This window comes from Malus sylvestris, chromosome 10 (assembly GCF_916048215.2).
Source record: "Malus sylvestris chromosome 10, drMalSylv7.2, whole genome shotgun sequence".
In the NCBI taxonomy this organism is placed as follows: Eukaryota; Viridiplantae; Streptophyta; class Magnoliopsida; order Rosales; family Rosaceae; genus Malus; species Malus sylvestris.
In genome coordinates, this window is record NC_062269.1 from 31,066,085 (window position 1) to 31,087,811 (window position 21,727).

Below are 21,727 nucleotides of genomic sequence, written 5' to 3' on the forward strand. Positions count from 1 at the left end.
AGGATGAGTATTATAGCCTCCTTAACCGGGCACTTCAATTATTCAGTATCCCACCCAACTCCATTAAAGCAATGTAATCCCACTCTTAAAAACACGCCAAACATAAGCTATGCATTCAACATCCAATCCAAAACCAAACAATTTTTTTCTACACAAGCAATATTCGACAAGTTGAGATTCAAGTCTACGCAAACAGATGTTTAGGCGTTTACCGAGCAGGCTAGCGGTCAATGAAACGCCGTCGCTTCCTTTTCGGATCACTCACGCCATTGGAGTATACACACAACAATGCTAAAATGCGCAGGCTGGAACACGATAACTCATCATCTTCTCTATTTCAACTCAAATGTACTCAAATTTGTTACAATCCATTCCCAAACCGTGTCCCCCACAAAACCCTAGACAAACACAAATAAAATAACAGATCCATTTTCAGGCAGAAAATTACTCGAAAAAGGAAAATTAAAATAAAATCCGGATTATATATTCTTCCTTTTTAAACTGCAACGACGAAGAGATTTACAAGACTACCCCTACGGACCCACTAGACTCTCTTCCTCTCTAAAACTCTCTCACTTTCTTCCCTTGCGAGCTGGAGCTTTCTTCGCCGGCGACTTCACGCTTCGTGGCTTAACGCTCCGAGCCGGAGCTTTCTTTGGCGTCGCCGCTTTCTTCGGGGCGGGCCGGGCGGTCGGAGCCTTCCTTCCGGGAGATGACCTCGTCAGTGTCCTCGCCGCCTTCGCTGGCTTCTCCTTTGGCTTCGGCTTCGGAGCAGCCGCCTTGGGCTTGGCAGCGGCAGCTTTTGGCTTGGCGGCGGGGGCTTTAGGCTTGGCAGCAGGCTTAGGCTTTGCCGGAGCAGCCGCTTTGGGCTTCGGAGCAGCAGCTTTTGGCTTAGCTGCGGGTTTTGCCTTCGGTTTCGCCTTAGGCTTGGCGGCAGCAGCCTTTGGCTTTGCCGGAGCTTTGGCAGCTGGCTTTTTCCCTCCCTTAGGCTTGGCAGCAACAGCTTTTGCCTTCGGCTTAGCGGCGGCCGCCGGCTTCTTCTTCTTCACCGGAGATGCAGGCTTCGGCACCGAGGACCTCACAGGCGGGAGCTTGAAGGAGTTTTTGACCTTGACGATCTTATTAGAACTCACAAGCTTCTTCAAATGGAAGAGCAGAAGCTTCTTGAAGTTGGGCGGCAGCTGCTTTTGCTTATCCTCGATGAACTTAGTGATCGCGTACTGGCTCGAACCAGTCCTCTCCTTCAACGTCACAATCGCGTCCTTAACCATCTGCAGACAACAAAATCGAACCGGAAAAATAAGATCGGAAACCCTAAATCTCGAAACATGCAGAACACGAATCGAGAAATTGAGAATTCAAATTTTCGAATCCGAGAAAATGCGTTTACCTCTTCGTACGGAGGGTGAGCTGGAGCGCTTCTAGGCTTCCTCGGAGCAGGCGCCTTCTTCGCCTTGGGCTCCTTGGCCTTGCCGGTCTTGGCCGGCGGTTTTTCGGCCGCCGTCTCGGTGGTGGCCGGCTCGGGAGGAGGATTCTCGACCGTCTCGGTCACGACGACCACGGTGGCTTCTTCGGTCGCCATGAACAATTCGAATTTTAGGGTTAGGGTTTGAAAATAAAGGGGAAAGGGAAGAGGACTGGAATTTGAAAGAGGGGAGGGAGATCTGGACCGACCGGCAATGTACGTGTGTGTGGAATTCACAGGTAATTTCGTTGTGTGGGAAGATGACGGAAATTGGACTCCTTAAATAGTCAAGCGCCTGAGGGACGATATCCGAAAGCTGGGCGCTGATTGGTCGTCAGGACCAGCACGCGGATCGCTGCCTTTCGGAAATTTGAATGTGGGCCTTTGGATGAACCGTTGTGGACGGTTGTGGATGCTCTGGGTGGGAGAGGTGTAGATGGCTGGGTTTGGAAAATGAGGTGTTCATTCTTGGTTTGGGTGTGCTTTTGTGCTCGATTAATTTGATCATATCTTGATATTAACTTGATGGATTTCATTGAAATTTTTTTTCAGCTTGTAGGAAATTATCTAAGCTTTCCAACGAGTATTTTTTCCTTTTTTTCCGAGTACGGGTTCGGGATTTATTGGAGTTTGAAGCCACAATGGTCAAGATTAGGGTTTTTAGTGATGTTATTGTCGTCTCGAGCGATTTTCAGAGAATGCTCGGAACCTAACCCGGATTTTTTTACCTCACCCGATACAAACGTAGTTAAGGAATGCGTCAGTTCAAGAATCACAGAAATCCGACTAGATTCGGGTATAGAAATGTGGATGGGAACGCAAATGAAGTTGCACAAAACTTTTGCTCATTGTGCAAAGGTGTGACATATTACATGTGGTATGTATCCTATCTGTAAAACATCAAATGACCTAACAAATTAGCACTAAATCTTCACATCCTATGACATCAAAAGTGATCTTGGAACATAAATCCAAGTGAAATCCAAATCCGATGGTCATTGGGTTGATTTAGAATTAAGTATATATGTTCCTTTAGCATGTAGAACATTGACACATATGCCACTTGCAACTTATGTAACTTGACATGATAGACTTCTTGCTCATCCTTTATATACCTTCAAAATTAAGGACAATACTGTATTTTTACTCCATATGAAAGCAAAATTTCATGTAAAAGATGCAGTGGATTAACAATAGTTCTTAAGTTTTTGCTTAACTCACTCATTGGTTTGCTAACTGCACCTATCAAAAGGGTTTACATACCCAGAAGTTGCTTGCAGCTGTTGCAACATCTTATATATTTTCCAGAACTTCTTAGATATGCTGCATCAAAACATGTAACACAATTGAATTCACATGTAAAATAACAAACAAATGTACAAAAAACACCAACTTTCAACTTAAATTTGTGAAAGTTACTAGCTGGTTCCCTTATTTCATGCAGTGGTCGAAATCATTTGGTGGCTCGATCGAATTTTGCAGTTTCTTGCTAACTAATACACATACAGATTGTGATGCTATCCAAGTCAATCTTGTCCTCCCATTGCATATAGTAAGAATCTCCTAAGCCCCTCTAACACAGTTCTCTAACCCCTTCTTTCTTAAACAACTAATTACATAAATACGCACACATATAATATGTGTGTACATCCAAATTCCTCTTTCTCCGTCACTCTAATTTCTCCCCTAATCTCTTTCTCTTAATTGATTATAGTTTTTCTTAATTGTCATTATCGTTGTGTTATTCTTTAATTAGTTAGTTTTATTCCTTAACAAACAAGCACAAGCAGTTTGAGTATCATTGTAGTCTTTCACATGAAGTTGCAACTCTTCATTTTATTCTTGTGACTGTGTCCAAAACAATTTCATTTCGGGGTTTACGGGTGTTAAGCATTTTGGATTAAGGTTTTCATGTTCAAGATTTATATCGGAAAGATAAGTATATAAAAGTCTGAAACAAGGTAGCTTGAGACAGAAGCACAATATCAAAACCAAAAAGTTAAGTGGAGGATTAAAACTTTGTGGGAACATATACGCCTAGAGTCCATTAAGTTTGATACTAAAGTTGACTCATTCAAATATTACCATAATCTCAAAGATTATGAACAATCCTTGCAAATTAAAGATGTGCTACAAGATAATATCCCTCATTCATGTCAATACTCACCTCCCACAACTGGGAGTTACCTATTTTTACGGTGATTAACCATCAATCTATATGGTGCTACTTGAGACACCAAAAAATCTCTCAGCTTTTGGTTGTTATTGTGTCCATTTTGTGTCAGATTTCAAGAGGGCTTGAAGCCTAAAGCCAATGGCTTGATCAAGAAATTACGAACGCGATAAGTGATGTGATTATGCCCTAGCAAGTGACTGTGTTCATCAACAATAACCCTTGATTTCAAGTAGAAAACCAATTTGGTTTCAACCAATTGTATTTGATTGATTAATTCAATAAGGTGTACAACTCAAACTTATATACATAAGTATATGCTAAACTAGGTAATTACACGTTGACTTACAAACCAAGAAACTAAATAATACAGAGATATTTCCTATAGGACCAAATCTTCATCCCTGATTCTCGCAATCTTTAACACTCCCCTCAAGTTGGAGTGTATGTTGATTACACTCATCTTGCTAAGAAGACTTTCAAACTGGGAGGTACTCAGTGCTTTGGTGAATAAATATGCCAATTGTTGTAGAGTTCGTACATGGGCAGTTTTGACAACACCTTCTTGTATCTTTTCTCGAACCAAATGGCAATCAATTTCAATATGTTTCGTCCACTCATGGAACATGGGGTTGGATGCAATATGGAGTGCAGCTTGATTATCACAAAACAAAGTAACAAGTTTCGGATGATGAACATGTAGATCATTAAGCACATACCTCAACCAAGTTATCTCACAACATGTAGATGCTATGGCTCTATATTCTGCCTCAGCTGTTGATCTTGCTACTATGGTTTGCTTCTTTGTTCTCCAAGATATAAGTGAGTCTCCAAGCATGATGCAATAGCCCTAGACTGACCTTCTTGTATCTTTACATTTTGCCCAATCAACGTCGCAATATGCTCTCAATTGAAGCGAGCTTGTGGAGTAAAGCATCATGCCTTGCCCTAGCGTCCCCTTTATATACCTCAAAACTTGATGTGCTGCATCTAAATGCGGTAACCTGGGCTTGTCCATAAATTAACTCAAAACGTGGACAGAATAAACAAGTTCTGGCCGAGTAATTGTCAAATAAATTAGACGACCAACGAGTCTTCGATATGTGGATGGATCTTCCAGCCAAGGTATTAAATATCGATGATATCGGAAATATCGGTGATCCAAAAACACGGAAATATCGATGGAAATATAAGGATATTATCGATATCGATAAAAATAATATGAAAACCACGGAAATTGTAAGAAAAACTTGGAAATTTTTATTGAAACTTTGCAGGATGTTTATTTAGTCAATTATCTATTAGTTTATCACAAAAAAATTGGAAGGAAATGCATTGCATGATGGATTTAACTGATTTAAGTTGATTATATAACAAGCTGGCAAACATTATGAGTGTATTTGGAACTATCAAATTAGTCCTTTATCCTAAGGGTTGTGATTTTCACACACCCTTAACTACTTTTCCCACACCCCTCCCTATTTTTTAGTACTTAATTGGTATCCTACTATTTAATCTTCCATATATACCCCTCCCTAATTAATCTTTCATTAATTACCATAAAAAAGTAGGAAGGGTATATATGGAAGATTAAATAGTAGGATACCAATTAACTATTAAAAAATAGGGAGGGGTGTGGGAAAAGTAATTAAGGGTGTGTGAAAATCACAACCCTTATCCTAATTAAATATGAACTCTATATCTGGATTTCGAAACCCTCTCAGGCTGCCACGTGGCAGCCCCCAGCATTCCTCACGTTTCTCTCTCTCTCTCCCCTACCCCGAGACCCCATTTCATTCTCTCACTCACTTTGACTCTCTCTCTCTTCTCTGTACTGTCTCTCTCTCTCTCGAAACCCTCTTACCTCTCTCATTCTCTTACCTTGACCACACACACACACGCGGCAGCACCATCTGCTCGACTCGAGCAAATCGAGAACACCACCATCATCACACATCATCAGTCTTCTCTCTCCCGCCTCTGCGAGAATGGCGGAGCCCATAAACTCTCCGGCGAGTCTTCTTTGATTTTCCGGTTAGGTAAGTCTCGGATCTCTCTCTCCGTGTTAGTGTGAAGCTCAAATTAGTTCGATCTGCTGCACTGCACAGCAGCAGAAGTCATTCGTTCACCACCGCAGAAAGAACAGACAAGGAGCGAGCGAGCGGAGGGGAGACACACCACGCCCACCCCACCGTGACCTCCACCACAGTGGCTTATACTCCGGCGAGCACCATCACCACCTGTGAGAGGCGCAGATCTTGGCAGCTGAGACGACGGAGCTCGGTTGCCGTTCCGACGATGGAGTGAGAGCGATATTATCGATAATATTGATAATATCACGATATTATCGATAATATCGCGATATTTTGACGAAAACTAATTGGATACATATTAAAATATCGGTAACGCGAAAAACCGATAATATCGGCGATATTTCGCCGATATTATCGGTATTTAAGACCTTGCTTCCAACAACTCACCATTTGTCTGCATGAATGCCAATTTTTTATCCATGGGAAATCGAGTTGCTTTGCTCCAAGAAAACCAGTGTCATCCAATATTTCTAAGGCATACTTTCATTGTGACAATGATATGCCTTGAGATGATCTTGCAACTTCAATGCCCTATTAAATATTTCAACTTTCCTAGATCCTTGAGTTTGAATTTGCTAGCCAAAAATTCTTTTGTCTTCTCAATAAATGACAAATCATTACTTGCCAATATCACACTATCCACATACACAAGGATAGTAGTAAGGCTTAAGCCTTTGGATCGAACGAACAAAGAATAGTTCGCTTTGGACTATTGATAACCTACGGCCTTGAGCACAGAAGAAAGCTTAAGGAACAACTATCTCGAAGCCTGTTTAAGTCCATAAAGAGATTTCTGAAGTTTGCATACTTGTGTCTCCCCCTTTCATCTGTATCCTGGTGGGAGTCGCATGTAAACATCTTCAAGTAAGTCGTCATGGAGGAAGGCATTATTGACATCGAGTTGATACAAATGCCAACCCCGAGCAGCGACAATTCCAAGTAATAACTGAACCGTGACCAACTTAGCAACGGGAGCAAATGTTTCTTTGTAATCAAGACATTCGACTTGTGTATACCCCTTGGCGACCAAGCATGCCTTGTAGCGTTCCACAGAACCATCTGGATTAAGTTTAATTTAATAGACCCATTTGCATCTGATAGGTTTCCTCCCGAGAGGGAGATGTTGTAGAATCCAGGTGTTGTTGGCCTCAATGGCAGAAACTTAATCTCTCATGGCTAGACGTCATTTAGGATCCTGAATAGCCTACAAGTAATTTTGGGGATCTTTGGCAATGGAAAGAGAGGTGGTAAAAACATGGTGAGTGGGAGACAAACAATCATATGATAAGAATTGAGAGAGAGGGTGAGAAGTACTACCTTTATGTGATCCAACGTTCGAAGCCGATGATTGGTTAGGATGAGAAGGCAACTTGACACCTACATGAAATTGTCATAGGTATGGAGGTGGTCTAGTGGCTAATGTGGAAGAGCGACTGGATGTTTATGCATGCATGGGTGGTGTGTTGTCAAGCGTGCGAAGAGGTTGTAGAGATTGGTCGATGTTTGGCAAGGTAGGTGGAGGCATTGGAGCAAGTTCATGGACGGTATGTTCAAGAATTAGAGAGGGAGTAGGATGGTCTTCTATGGTGGTAGTTGTGAGTGGAACAAGTGGCAGATCAAATGAAGGATCAACCAGGGTAGGTAGGTATGAGAATGGTTGTTGTGTACTTGTATCAGAGTGTGATGTGGAAGGTTAGGTAAAAGGAATGTATTTTCATGAAAAAGCACATCACAGGAGACAAAAGTTTTTCATGTGTTGAGATCATAAACTTTGTACCATTTCTTGCCATATGGCTAAAATTGGATGGCGATTGTCCCTCAATTCGTTGTCCCTTTTAGCTACAATTCTGAGAGACAAATACCATCCTGGGAGATCCTTTAAAGAAGCAGGGAGAGGAAAGAATACTTCCTGGGGATGGAAAGGTATTTTTGAAGCATGTAAGGTTCTGCAGAATGGGATTAGATGGAAGGTGGGAAATGGAGAATGCATCAATATCAGGGAAGACCCGTGGTTCCCTAATCCCTCAACCTTTTGAGTTCGTCCTAGTGAGGACCTTGATGCCACCATGGTTAGTGATCTAATTGATCCGGGCTCAAACTCTTGGAAGGCTAACATCATTAATGCCGGGTTTCACCGTAAGGATGCTGATACTATCCTTAGTATTCCATTAAGTCATTTTGGCTGTGAAGACAGATTGGTGTGGCATCATTCTGTGAACAGGGATTATTCCGTGAAATCCGGCTATGGGGTGGCAATGGACTTGATGGAAAATGGTGTTTTGGGTAAGAAGGGCCGGGGTGCCCCTAGTGAACAACAGCAGCTAAACCATGTTTGGTCCAGGATATGGCGCTTGCAGGTCCCTAATAAAATCAAGCTCTTTATTTAGAGATGTTGCAGTAATGCCTTGGCTGTACAACGCAACCTACAAAGACGACACATGAGGGTAGATAATGTGTGTGGTGTGTGCAATGCGTTGGACGAAATGGAGAACCACCTATTTTTCCGTTGTAATTTCAGTCATCTATTCTGGTTTTGCTCTCCTCTTCACCTGAATTCCCACGAATTGGAAGGAGTTGATTTTCTTGAAAGTTGGGGAAAGTTCCATGAGTGTGTCAAGGGTAGGGAAAACGCAGATGAGATATATAAAGAATTTGCTTTTGGTTTATGGAGACTTCGGAAAAACATAAACGAAGTTGTCTTTAATGGCCTGCATCGCCAGCCTTTAGAAGTTGTGGATTTATGGAGGAAGAACATCAATGAATTTAGGGCTGCTTCTGCTAGTGTGGAAGTTGATGATTGGGCCAAGGAAGCAGGTTCCTCTAATGTTGCTGCCCTTCTAGTCCTTCACTGGTAAATACCAAAGTACAGGACCATCAAGATCAACACGGATGCGCCCTGGTGCAAGAAAACTCATTGTGCTGGTGTGGGTTGGGTGGGGCGTGATTTTGCCGGGGTGCTCCAAGCTGCGGGTGGCTCGGGTACTGTGCTTTGTCACAGCGCAGCTGCGGCTGAACCTATTGCGATCCGCACTGCTTTGGCGGCTTGTATTAACCACAGATTCAGTCATGTTTCTGTTGAATCCAATGCTAAGCTGATTATTCAAATGATCAAGAAGGAAGTGTCTGCCGACTTTAGCTTGGATTATGTTCTTGGCGATATCGAGATTCTAGCGCGAAAGTTGACGTCGGTGACGTTCGTGTTTGTGCCTAGGGAGAGCAATCATGCTGCTCACTTGGTGGCTAAGTATGTGTTCAAGGAAGGTCGAGACTTTATTTATGATTGTGTTGGCCCAGCTTTTTTGTTTAATGCTCTTGCTAAAGATGTAAACCTTATGATTCATCTTTAATATATTCTATCATTTGCCAAAAAAAAAAAAAAAAACTTTAAAGAGTCCACGATAATGCAAAAAACCAAACGGCGTGCGTTTTAGCTGTCACATAGAAACTGACAATCATAAATGTAGGTCCACAATCCCAATTAGGAATTAACAAAAAAGTTTGGATCGGTGCATAAATGTCAAATACGCCCCACCCAATACCATCTTTACACGCATGCATTCAATGCGTCAAACCTATTTAAATTAAATTCGTTTCCTTATTAAAATAACAAATAAAAAAAATAATACCTTCCAAAGTTTTTTATTAATTTATAAAATAACATTTAACATTTAATATTTTAAATTCAACCCAAGGCGAAAGCTGTCGGCGTAAACGAAGACTGTCTCCTCGCTTATAAATACCCTCCAAAATCTCCAACCCTAAACTCTCACTCTTCGGACTCCGCCTCCATTTTTCTCTCTCCGTACGGTCCACCCAATGTCTACTGTAGACGCGCTCCACCTCCGCGACACCGCACTCTCCCTAGCCGTCGAGCCGCCTTCGCCTCCGCCCGGTATACCTCGACCTCAGCCAAAGCACGGTGCGCCCGCCAAAGCCGGCGCAGGCAAGGATCCGCATTTTAGAGGCGTGCGGAAGCGGCCGTGGGGGCGGTTCGCCGCTGAGATTCGCGATCCCTGGAAGAAGACTCGGAAGTGGCTCGGCACCTTCGACACCGCCGAGGAGGCGGCGCGTGCATACGACGAGGCCGCGCTTAGCCTCCGCGGTCCCAAGGCCAAGACCAACTTCGGAAATCTCGCTCTTGTTCCGCCTCACTCGCTTCTCCTCGGCGGCGGCTCTGAGATGTTCTGGCCTCCGCCGCCGATGTACTTTATGTCTGGAGCTCCGGCGGTGGCGCCGATTAGGTCGGAGTATACAGGGTACAAGCTTGAGAAGGTGGACGCCGTGCGGGGCCAGGAGGAGAAGAAGATGAGGAAGAACAAGAAACCGTTCTTGTTCGATCTGAATCTACCGGCGCCGCTGTTCTGAGCAGCCGCCGATGTGGTTTGAGCGTTTACTTGGGTGCCATTCCATTTTTGCCCTTGGCGGTTACTCTTAATTTCTACCTTACATGTGTACAGTTATTGTAAAAACGGGAATAGTAAGTTAAGGGCGAGATTAAAGGTTAATTGACGACTGTTAATTCTGTTTGCACTCAGCTTTATCTGAGTCAGATATTTGTCGCAATTTGTTGCCCTTTATTTATTTATTTTAGCATGAACAAATTATCATTAATTCGTTTCTTAGCCTAATACTAACAAATTAACAATGCCATAATCGTGTTTATCTCATCTTTTCTTTTCTCTAAAATGAATGGTGATTCTCTAATGATATGGACATGAAATCTCTTTCCCTTTTATATGTATGCAGTTATGATGTAAATCCATTATGTTTTGGTTTGGGCAGTGATTTTCACGCTTTCGTTTTCTTTAGCACACTTATTCTCTAATTATTATTTTTTATTCTCTTTGTATTAAGAGTTTGAAAATCACTTCGAGACCTAGTTATTATAGCTAGCCTATCTGAGCTGTTGGTTTTTCTTTAAAAAAAAAAAAGAAAAACACTGTTTATTTGGGACGAGCGCAAAATGACTATTTTCGTGTTCATTTGGGATGAGTGCAAAATGATTATTTTCGTTTGGTGATCAACTCACCAATATGTGAGTCATGGGTCATGAGTTCACCTAAACTAAGTGAACCCACCATAGATATTGGGCTGGTCCATTCAACATCCTTGACAGCAAAATCTCTTTCTAAACAAAGTTATGGGTTGGGCTTACAACTAAAGCCCAAAACAAAACAAAGACCAGGCTGTAGGCCCATCTATGATTGAAGGGGATGCAAACATTTTCTTCTCATTTCTCCCTTATACTAAAACGATTGAGAAACCCTACACCCACTGGTTGCTTGATTGTCAAGAATCAAGAATATTAATACCAGAAATTAATTTTTAATTAACTAATTATTGATTGCGTATGGTATCTTGACTGCCTTTCTCTGGTTGGTTAGGGACTAGTTAATCAGAGATTTGGAAAAAGTTGCAGCAACCGTAATCACTAATTAAACATTCTTAATCTTCTTCTTGACATAAAAACACGCCATTGACCTTCAAGAAAACGATTTTCTAATATACCCTTATTTGATTTTGACAAGAAAATAAATTCAAACTTAAGCGCAATAAGATTACTCTACACGGTTGACATACTCAATTTTGAATATATTAAAAGCAGAAGCTGATTGCTCCAATGTATGACACACACTAGATCAATAACGTGTTGAATGTGCAACAACCAATAATCCAACAAACAAAAATCTAACGATCACAAATGTAGAAATACTTTATACACTAGTGCATGGTAAAAAAAACCTCAAAAGAATGAGGTCACTTGTATTTAACTTTCTCTGTAGATTGCATTACCCAACTCTCACAAGCAAAATAGTAGAAGACAACAGGTTTTAGCTTCAGCAACAATCATTTCATTTGTGCCTGTTAGTTGTGCTACATCTTTTTTATTCTGTTTTTCTTTTGGGTGGCGTACTTAGCCATATCACTTCTTTACTGCAAAGGTCCCAAGGATTCACCAACTAAAGAATGAATATTTACTACTACAAAAATTAACTTGGGTAGCACGTACCCACCACGTTTTTCGCACAATACTTTTTACAAAAGCATGAGAATTTGTTTGTATTTTTGATCTTCTTCATGTAGTTGCACGTTGGTCTGGTCTCTCACCGCAACTGCATGTGAGAGCTGTCATGGTAGAATAACACGGCCAAAATATCTTCATCAAGAGATCAAGGAATTGAGCATTGCCAAAGATAAATTCCCAAAAACTGTATGCTTACTATGTAGACAATTATATCTTCACGTCGCATAATGAGTGGTATAAGAACATGGACACATGGGCTAATGTGAAGAATGCTCTAAGCAAACAGAATATATGCCCGTCTGCATGCAATAATCGTCCCCATTACCAGCGCGAGGCCAAAGAATTTTTCCTTTTTTTAGCTGAAAAAGATGTTTGGAATTGGACCCAAAAATAACATTTTGGTTTTATTCTGGTGAAGGAATAATAACAAGATATCTTATCTTGGTCACCCTCATTAGTCACACCCAACTTTTCTTTTTCCTCACACCAATTGAAAGCAATAGTAATTCGGTAAAAAGGATGGATTATCTATGACTTGGCTTCAAATTAAAACTGGCAAAAGTCGTGTTTGTCACGTTCATGTCGTTTTCGTTACATATCGTATCTTAACGGGTTTTTAATAAGTGATCCCATAATAACTCGTTTTGTTAACGGGTTGTATTGTTTTATGTCAGGTTAACGGGTTATGCAATAAATTGTTATGTATGATGCCTAGAAATGACAAATGATATCTTATCTGATTCCTACCATGTGAGTCACTTGATAAAAATCTAACTCGTTAAAAGGTTAACCACAAACCTGTTATTTTCGTGTTGTGCAGAATTAATGGATCGTGCAATCAATTGTCAGACCTACTTTTAAATCATCCCTTTCATAGTAAACATTTTCATCCAAAAGTATAAACAAAGAAAATAGTAAATGAAAAACAAAAGTACCACATGAAGGGCATTTCATTAATTTCAAAAACCCTAAATTGTTTGAAGCACTGATTGCTAAACAGAACATAAAACATAAAACAGTTCTAATGGGATAATGACCTAATTTTACAGACTTGTTGCACTGATTGCTTCATGCCCGCTTGCCTGAACGCAAAAACGCTCGAAAGAGCCCAACTCCCCAAAGCCGAGATAGCCGCTCCGATTTGTATGTCATGCTTGAACCATCCAAATATATGTACAGGAGCATCTCATGCCGAACACAGAAGGATTTGATAAATTGACTGTTGGGCTTGAGCTCACCGAGGCTCTCCATGAATTTCATGTTGTTGTGGATTGCGATGGTATCCTTGGGTGGTTATGCTCACCTTCGTAGGTAACCATAAGCATGGATGGTTCTTCCAAGCACCTCTCGACATGCTTCCTTGCTGGACAACCTCTCATGCTACTGCATTTATAGTATCCCCTGCACAAGTTAAAGGAGCTTCAATAGTTAATTAAGTTCACGAGAAGTTTAAACTTAAAAAGTCTGTGATCTTCGACAAGCATAGTAGCATATCGAATAAACTCAAAACTGCACATCAACAAGCATTATCAAATATCAAGTACATGTCGTATTCAACTTTGATTCTTTCTGAGATTTGATTTCCGAGAATATAAAAAATACGAAATTGCATAGAAGTATCGAATAAACTTGAAAGTGCATTCTCCCAAGCCTCATCAAATATCAATCACATGTTGTATTCAAACTTAAATTCTGTGAACAATCTTGACCCTAGATTCGATTGTTAAAAATGGATAGAAATTCGAATGCTGAAAAAAGGAACAAGAATCTTAACTACCATCTTTGGCCAAAAAATGAACTATTTTGGCCACCACCTCTTCTGAGCAACAAATAAACCACGAGAATAACTTTAAAGGAGGCATTAGAATGTTTTTGTATTAAAGGACATAATTAAAATACTCGACGAAATCAATAAAAGTAGGGTATTCCACATTTCCAATGTACCCCACTGGATTACATCTCATCAAGCGGCACAATCCAGTGACATGAATTTGCAGAATATAAACAACAGGACAACACACGAGATCTCTAGATTTTTACCAAGATACTGCAATGTGCAATCCTATAGTGGTTCGTCACACTAACTGATTTTTAGTTCACGGAACGCACACCTCTATCATATAAGTAAAAAATTCTTAGAAAAGAGTTAACACTAAAACTCACTACAAATCAATATTCAACCATGTACATAAAGCACTAGCAAAAGATTTTGCGCATCAAATAAAATCAATTTCTCATTCGAAATGCAGAAACATATTGTACCTAGGGTGAGGGGAACCCTTGATTGGCTTCTGGCCATATTTCCGCCATGAATAATCATCAGGAGGGATATCTGCAAGCTTGTTACTGATAGCAGGCACCTTAATTGACCTTTTAACCCTATGCTTCCTGCCAGCAGAACATAATTAACATTAAATAGTTAAAAAGCAAGTATAATAGTTGTCCACCATGACAGGACACAGAAGCATTGCAAGCTATTATTGAACCAAGTAGAGCATAAGGAGAAATTCAACCTCTTCTTTGAGCAGTGACATCTACCACTGCTACCACCGCATTTTACACTCCCATCGTCTCCCCTAGCAGAACACTTCCTCTTATGTTGTGAATTCTGATCCGAAGAGAGAGGAGCCCCGATCAAATGAAAGGAATTACCATCGAAGTTAGCCACACTTCCATCTATGCTCAAGGAAGAAATGAAGGATCTTGTAGATGACATTGTAGGTGTGCAGCTAGAGCTATCAAAATTCAGATTTATGCCACTATTGCTCCTACGATACATCATTTCCGTTTGCTGCTTCATCTGGTGCTGCTGAAGTAACATCCTCTGCTGCAGTTGCTGTTGTTGTTGATGTTGCTGGTGCTGCCGTTGTTGCTGAAGCAAGTGATATTGAGCGGGCGGCACTTGTTGGGCAGGGTGAATTGGGGTTTTTCCATTAGTACTCAATTCCAACGATGGATTCCCCAAACACAACGCACTTTTAACATCTAAACTCAAATCTTGAGTTGGGATTTCAGGGAAGCTAGATTGAAGAAAGTGGGGAGTTTTGGATGGACGGTCCGCAATCGATATAGGATTATCCAAAAGGATTCTTTCAGGAAAAGGGATTTGAAGCTTCTTAAGCTTTCTAACTCTGGCATGACCTAAACCAGTTTTGAGAATGGAAACAACTTTCTTAAACCTAGACACAGCCTTTCCAGTTTCCACCGTTAGATTCCTATACTGAACTTGTTCCTGTGGCTGAGACAATAGGCTAAGAACTCTATGGCAGCTCTCAACAGCTGTTTTGTTAGCTTCTTCAACTTCCTCCATATCTACAACAACAACCATCCACTATCCTAAATCCAGAAAAGGTAAACAATTTACACAAAACACACCAGAAGTGCCAAAAACTCAGCAACCCAACACAATTTATAGGATGTTCAGCAATCCACAGCAGATAAAACAACTACCCAGGTAACCAAAACCCCAATTTTTTTACCCAACAAAGCTATGAACTTTCTAATGAGATTTCAACCAGGAGAACAGAAAACCAACTGGGTTTATGAAATTTGACAGATTAGAGGAAACCCCAGATGGAAATCAAGACATTACAGCATAGAAATTTGGTAAAATTGTGAGTTGGGAGAGTGGAGAAAAAGAGAAGCAAAAGAACATACCTTGTTGGAGTTGGTGCTGTCAAACCCTAGATTCTCAATTCATGCTTTTGAGATTGAAAGGTGTGAAGGAGAAGACTTTTGCTTTGCTCTTGATAGAATTCACACTGCCGCAAGAATACAAAGCCCCCATCTTTGTTTAATATATAAATTTCCCATTTTTTCTAGAGGGAGAAACCCAAAGAATTCAACTCCATCTTTGTTTAATATATAAATTTCCCATTTTTTCTAGAGGGAGAAACCCAAAGAATTCAACACAGGAGAGAGAGAGTGAAAGAGTGAGAGAGAGAGAGAGAGAGGAGATTTAAATAAACAGGTAGTGAAAGAAGCAGGGAAACTAAGAAGGAAAGAAAGCTCAGGAAATAAAATGAAACTGCCGTCTGTGTCACAGATTTGAAGGGGCAGGCCCCACTCTGAAGACCTTTGCTATTCTCTTTTCGGAAATGGCCTTCCTCTTCTCCACACAGACGTCCGTCCGCTAAATGTTAAAGTGAGCCCTCGATTTTACGGTTTACACGAAGTTTTCTTTTTATTTTTTCCCCTTCACTTTTTCTTTGATTTCTTTTAAGATTTGATTTCCTTTTTTTCCCCTTTTTTTCGTCTTCCTCACCCCACACACCACACCCCCCCCCCCCCCCCAAAATAAAAAATCAATTTTCAAGTTTTTAAAATTGGGTATTTCTTTTCCTCCTTCATGAGAGTGCAAAGACCATTAGGTCCATCTTTACTTTTGTAACCTACATGAAAAACTTTACGCTCTGACGAGATCTGCAGTGTAACCGGCGGTGTATTTGTCCATTTTTTTTATCTCTTCGATTATGTATCGGTTACAAAATTGAGTCTCTCGTGTGCTTGGTGAGTTGTCAAATGGTGGTAGAGTTGGATTTTGCTTGGCCTCTTTGCATGTTGTGCAATCTCTGCTAATTTGGATTGGGCGTGGTAAATGAGGACATAGACGGTTTCGTATCCTCAAACGTCTGCGATTTAGTTCATTCATTGATTGTCTGCATGTCTTTCTTTTTCTGTGTAAAATGACACTTGTTTGAACGTACTCACATGCATAAACACCCGTTAAGTCAATTACATTGGGCAGTGTGCTTGTTTTCTTGCACTCAAGTTTGAATTTTCACACATATGGATTAGAACATAGTACCTATTAAAATATTATTTTGTCAAAATAAGAAAAACTCAAACGCACAATGTTCTAATATATGGTACAGTTTGTTCAGGGGTTATACTCGGTCAATGTCCAAGTTCAACTTGAAGGAGATGCGAGCTTAGTATTGGCTGCTATTAAGGGCCAAGGTGAGGATAGGTCTAATTTTGGACCTATTATTAATGATTTGCGATGTTTCTGTTTGGAGTGGTCGAAGTCAACGGTAAATCATGTGCAATGGGAAGGAAATTCGGCGGCTCATCGGCTTGCTCGGCTAGGGCTTACTTGTACTGAGGAGATTATGTGGTTCGAGGAACCTCCGGATTTAATTCATGATATTTTGTTGGGAGGAAGGATTGTAAGTTTGATTGTTCATTTGAGGATAGGTCTATTGTTGTGCGGGACACTCTTTTCCTTCGACCGGGTTGAAATCCCCGGCAAGGTTTTTATCGAGGCTCATTTTGCACACTATCCTCAGTTTGTATGAATTTTGTTTTGTTTAATGAATATCATACCTTTGTTTCAAAAAAAAAAAAAAATTATTCACCAACGATCGTTGATAAGATCTGAATTCACCACTCACAAAATGAAGATTGAAGTGGCATTAGATTAAATGATTATTGATACTCTACTACTGTTTGACAACTTGAAGTCTTGAACTTTGTCATAACAAAGATTAGATGACAATGATCTTTCGTTGCTTAATCTTCAGTGTTTTGATAGAAAAGAAAATGGGTAAGTTGTTTTTGTCAAATTATATCAATTCTTATAACATTTTACTTACGAAATTTAAATCATGACTTGCTATACTAAAGTGGAGACATGTCATTAGGCTAAATAGTTAAGCGTGGTCATTGTTATATGAGAAATTTTTTGAAATGTAATATGAACTTATGAATCATTTCCACTCTGTCATATCAATTTTTCGAAATCATTAATTTTTCATCTCATCATAAGCCCGTTAAGCTTTTTATCCAAAATAAGTCATGTGACTTGCACATTACATGTTTTTAAGGTTATTTAGAACATTTCAACTCAATTTTTTTTATCAACATGATTGACCACGTTGAATTCTCAAGGATTACAAATAGCTAAATTCCATGCTAATGAGCTTAATATACTTTTTTAGTAGTTGACCATAAGCTTTTGAAATGAACACAACATGTTTTTTACTAGCCAAAAGTCCTAGGTTCGTACCATAGAGAACTTGTGAAACAAAAGTTAAAAGTTTGAAACCAATTCATCACCTTACCCAGTGCTAACATATGTTCGTATAAAAAAAGAAAATTAACTTGAAAAAAGAGATCAAAAGTCCAAAATGACCCAGAATACAACTTATTTGGATGAAAAACTTAACGAAATTAGAATGATATGACAAATTAATGATTTTCAAAAATTAATATGACAAATCACTTAAATTTAATGTTAATGGTGGTGATCATGATATTTTTTAGAAGATGCATTACATAGTAAATTGTGATATCTATAAACAAAATATTGTCAATATGGTGGACACCTTAAATCAAGATAGTGATTGAAAAATCAACCTTAAATTGACTTAATTGGTGCAAAACTAACTTTATCATCAGTTATTGGATCTAATCTTCTACGGTCTAGTGGTATTCTTCTTTACTTTTACGTGAGATGTCTTAAGTTTTATTCTCGCTAAAGACAAATTTGAACCATATTATTATTAGCATATTGTGAAGCTAAGCCTATACTTTCTATTTTAGTATTGATAATATCGTTTGTTAAAAAAAAATTAATTAATCTTGATCAGTAATAAAATTAATATTATCAATGAAGGGGAAAAAGAAGGTGACATAAACTTTGAGACTTTGCTTTCAAGTCTTTTACACCCTCTGCTGCGCGGATTATCCCAATTTCTGTTCAAGAGTGGGGCCCAAGGCCCAGTCCAGCACTGGAGAGCATCCAATATAGCCGTTGCCAACGACGCCTAATCATTTTTCAACACGTGTAAAATTATCTCTAAAGTCTGACACACAAACCGATGTGCTGTTCATACGTACTAATATTACCGCATTTTTCACACTTAACCGATCCGTTGTTTAACAATTAAAATGTGGTACAATACGGTATGAAAACGTTGTAAGTGTAGCATTACTCTTTCTATCTTGAACCGGGAGATACTGTTACTTCGGTGACTGACACGGCATGGGTTCCCACCGGTCCTACCTCCGTTGACTTTACTCATCTCTTTTGCGTAATCAGCTCACTTTCAATTAAAAATTAATTCACTTAATTATTATGTAATAATTCCTAATTACAGATCTTACATGATCATTATATAGGCCTCGTGAAATTGTCCAACTTTTACATAACCAGTATATAATTTTCAACAACTATATTATGATCCTGAAGGAAAGACTTAACATTATGTTATGATTGTAGTACTAAGGCGACTGAAATTTAGGAGGCTATAAATGTTTATTTGATCGATGTTTCGCGTGTATTGTTTTTTTTTTTTTTTCAACATCGGTTGTGTAAAACAAAAATTATTATGTTAATTAATACTCATAAGATTGACCGTATACCACACAGTACGTTCTTGAGTTCGATTTATGGCATTGGTGAGTCGCACGATAATTGTCAGGGGAGGCTGAAATGCCTTTGTGAGTTTTCTTAACCCCAAAACTGGCGTGACAAAGCTACTAGCTGGTCCCTTTATAAAAATAAAAAAAGAAGGAAAAATAAAGTGAGATGTTCTTAGTGCATTTTAATTAGTTAAATGGACAGAAGAAAAAGTAAGTAGGAGTAGGACACATACAAGTTTTTTTTCGATGCGAAACAATAGTGTTTTATTGATAATCAAACATTACAATTTTCTAAAGAAACGTCATCCAGATGTTCTTGAAATAAAAATGATTCACGTCCAAAGAACAAAGCCAGCTTGGACAACTTGTAGAGAGTCGCATTCGAGGAGAAGTTGGTTGGCTTGAAGTTGGACGGCTCTACAACTACAAGCACCTTCTCTGGCAGCAAGAAACTCAATCAAAGCTAATACAAGTTAATTGACATCAAGAACTTCACTTTCATTGTGTTTCTAATTGTACTTTAAAACTCTAACCTCAATTAGCAATCGTGTTTTCTTTCTTAATTTGGTTGAAACTTGCAACTGTTTTAATGGATTGGTGTGAAGCAACTTTTGCCTTTTATTTTGGAACGAAAATTTCGAGTATACATAATTGGAATTTTACATTCGAAAATTAAAAGTGGACACAAAACTAGAAGAAAACAGCTATTCCGAACATTTTTGGACTGAAATTGGGGTCACCTGATTGTGATCTGGCCCGTCTGAAATCACACTTATATGCGTACTACTTAAGGCTCATGAACATTAGTTCAAAAACTGAAGCAATTCCAACACTTTCACCGTGCATGAATTTGGGAAGTCAAAACATTCAGTAACATAAATTTAACACAATCATATAGCACTCAAGCACCTCGAAGAGCAAGTCGTCGCTCACTCAAATGAATGAGTGCAAAACCACTTTGGTGGTTTGGCTTTTGCACCACCTCGTCCTGCCCTTCTGATTGTATATTGTCCACTTGCTTTGTTGGTATCAAAATTCTTCAGTTGTTGGTCCTCGGGTGGTGGACATGGTTGCTGGGTTTGGTTGTTTCTTTCGTTGGCTGAGTGTTTTGGAGAAATTTAATATGTTGTTTGTGGATCTTAGATGTTGTGAAATTAGAGATTTGTTTTGTTTTTTTATTTGGGGCTGCTTTGTATTTGTGTTTTTGTTTTGTGACCTTTGGTTTTTGTTGGTGTTGACAGTGAATCCGTTGACTTGAGCGATGGAATGGCGACGTGCACGGTGGTCATGGCGGTGACGACTTGTGTCAATGGACTGAATTTGATTGGGCCATCATGTGTTTTGCTTGGGCTTTTTTTTGTACTTTTGACCTACTTGCAGCTTGTTTTTATGTTTATCTCCTGTAATATTTCTTTTGTCAATGAAATTTATGTTCGTCAACAAAAAAAAAATTATAATAGGGTGATCATAAGGTTAAATTTTCATGACCAAAAAAGGAGGAAACAGAATACAAACATAATTATGAGTAATAAAAAGTAGAAAAAAGAAAAGGCGGATTAAAGCATGGTTTTTCCTGTACAAAGTGCACGAATTCATACTTTACAACGTCTAACTCGGGAACAATTCAGATCTTGTGGATCAAAAGCTTAACTTTATCCAAAATGTAGAGCCATGAAAACACCAATACTCTACTTTTTCTCCCTTCTATCCTTTATCTGTAGTTTTATTTGCGAGGTGTATAGAGTTGTCCTAAATCGGGAAGTTAACAAACGTTATAAGGCTTACAAGGAGTTAGGTTACTACTCCTACTAACGGGTTCAACGGTAAAACCCCATTCCTTTGTAGAACCTGAGAATGTTGGTTTACGTGCGAAGTTCAAAAGTCACGCGTGCTCCACATCCTCAATATGCATTGCTTACTTGTGTAGGTGAAGAGAAGAATTATTCCGAATTCAAAAGTTAAGGAAGCTTGCATTGCTTCTCTCTCACTCTTCTACAAACTAATGATTTCATTCTTGTTGCTGGATTAAAGAATCAACCCCCTCCAGCTCACGTCTGCATGAGAATCGGGCTCCTTGAAAACCGACGTTCAATCCATGAACTTGTAACGGTACTGGAACACGTCATGCGGTACGATCAATTTACTTATTATAATGTGGTAGACAATGCAAGTGTTTATGCTTCACAGTACAACATTAAGAACCAAATTGCACCTATAACATAACTGAATAGATTATACAATACGACGGTATTTCATATTTACGCGTTAAAATAATTTATGAAGAGAATTAACCAATCCACTTTATCCTCCAAGACATTCTGTCCCAGCGTCCATCTGGTCTGTCTCTTTTAACTTTGAAGAATATTTGCTTGCCCAAAGCCCCCAATTGCTTTGGTTTGTTCTCTCTGATTACTAACACACCATCTGTGTTTTGGGGCCAATGAGAGGCGCGGAGAGAGAGAGAGAGAGAGAGAGAGCATGCATGGATTCAGTTTACACCTTTACCTTTTTCTTCATGGCCAAAAAATAAAGTAAAAAGAAGGAAAGACGGCCAAAGAGTGCATTGGGATCTGGTAACGCACTGTACGGGTATCATTAGATTGGCA

At 39.5% G+C, this 21,727-nt stretch overlaps 3 protein-coding genes across 6 annotated transcripts; 1 reads left to right on the forward strand and 2 right to left on the reverse strand.

Annotated features, from left to right (window-relative positions):
- Positions 1–462: 462 nt before the first annotated feature.
- Positions 463–1,728, reverse strand: LOC126586441 (histone H1-like). The gene is made up of 2 exons (XM_050251283.1): positions 1,391–1,728; positions 463–1,271 (listed from the first exon to the last, which is right to left on the reverse strand). The coding sequence occupies exons 1-2, from the start codon at positions 1,580–1,582 to the stop codon at positions 573–575; spliced, it is 891 nt and encodes a 296-aa protein (XP_050107240.1). The 5' UTR covers positions 1,583–1,728; the 3' UTR covers positions 463–572.
- Positions 1,729–9,476: 7,748 nt separating this feature from the next.
- On the forward strand, positions 9,477–10,342 carry LOC126584879 (ethylene-responsive transcription factor 8-like). Its single transcript, XM_050249249.1, has one exon. It carries the CDS (start codon positions 9,548–9,550, stop codon positions 10,094–10,096), a length of 549 nt encoding a protein of 182 aa, XP_050105206.1. The 5' UTR covers positions 9,477–9,547; the 3' UTR covers positions 10,097–10,342.
- Positions 10,343–12,688: 2,346 nt separating this feature from the next.
- On the reverse strand, positions 12,689–15,829 carry LOC126587327 (probable WRKY transcription factor 21). Of its 4 annotated transcripts, none has more exons than XM_050252367.1 (4): positions 15,414–15,829; positions 14,270–15,092; positions 14,019–14,144; positions 12,689–13,157 (listed from the first exon to the last, which is right to left on the reverse strand). In XM_050252367.1, the coding sequence occupies exons 2-4, from the start codon at positions 15,082–15,084 to the stop codon at positions 13,013–13,015; spliced, it is 1,086 nt and encodes a 361-aa protein (XP_050108324.1). In that variant the 5' UTR covers positions 15,085–15,092; positions 15,414–15,829; the 3' UTR covers positions 12,689–13,012. The 4 variants fall into 4 exon arrangements, with proteins under 4 accessions (XP_050108324.1, XP_050108325.1, XP_050108323.1 ...); XM_050252368.1 differs by having other exon boundaries at positions 14,270–15,068; positions 15,414–15,828; XM_050252366.1 differs by having other exon boundaries at positions 14,270–15,290; positions 15,414–15,828.
- Between the last annotated feature and the right edge of the window lie 5,898 nt (positions 15,830–21,727).

Bases quoted from the DNA above. Each gene is read 5' to 3' on its own strand.
- LOC126586441 (XM_050251283.1), bottom strand. From the start codon at position 1,582: ATGGCGACCGAAGAAGCCACCGTGGTCGTCGTGACCGAGACGGTCGAG. The intron at 1,272-1,390 runs GTAAACGCATTT...TGTTGTCTGCAG, and splicing joins CTCACCCTCCGTACGAAGAG to ATGGTTAAGGACGCGATTGT.
- LOC126584879 (XM_050249249.1), top strand. From the start codon at position 9,548: ATGTCTACTGTAGACGCGCTCCACCTCCGCGACACCGCACTCTCCCTA.
- LOC126587327 (XM_050252367.1), bottom strand. From the start codon at position 15,084: ATGGTTGTTGTTGTAGATATGGAGGAAGTTGAAGAAGCTAACAAAACA. The intron at 14,145-14,269 runs GTTGAATTTCTC...TTCTGCTGGCAG, and splicing joins TGTCACTGCTCAAAGAAGAG to GAAGCATAGGGTTAAAAGGT. The intron at 13,158-14,018 runs GTACAATATGTT...TAACTTGTGCAG, and splicing joins AAGGGTTCCCCTCACCCTAG to GGGATACTATAAATGCAGTA.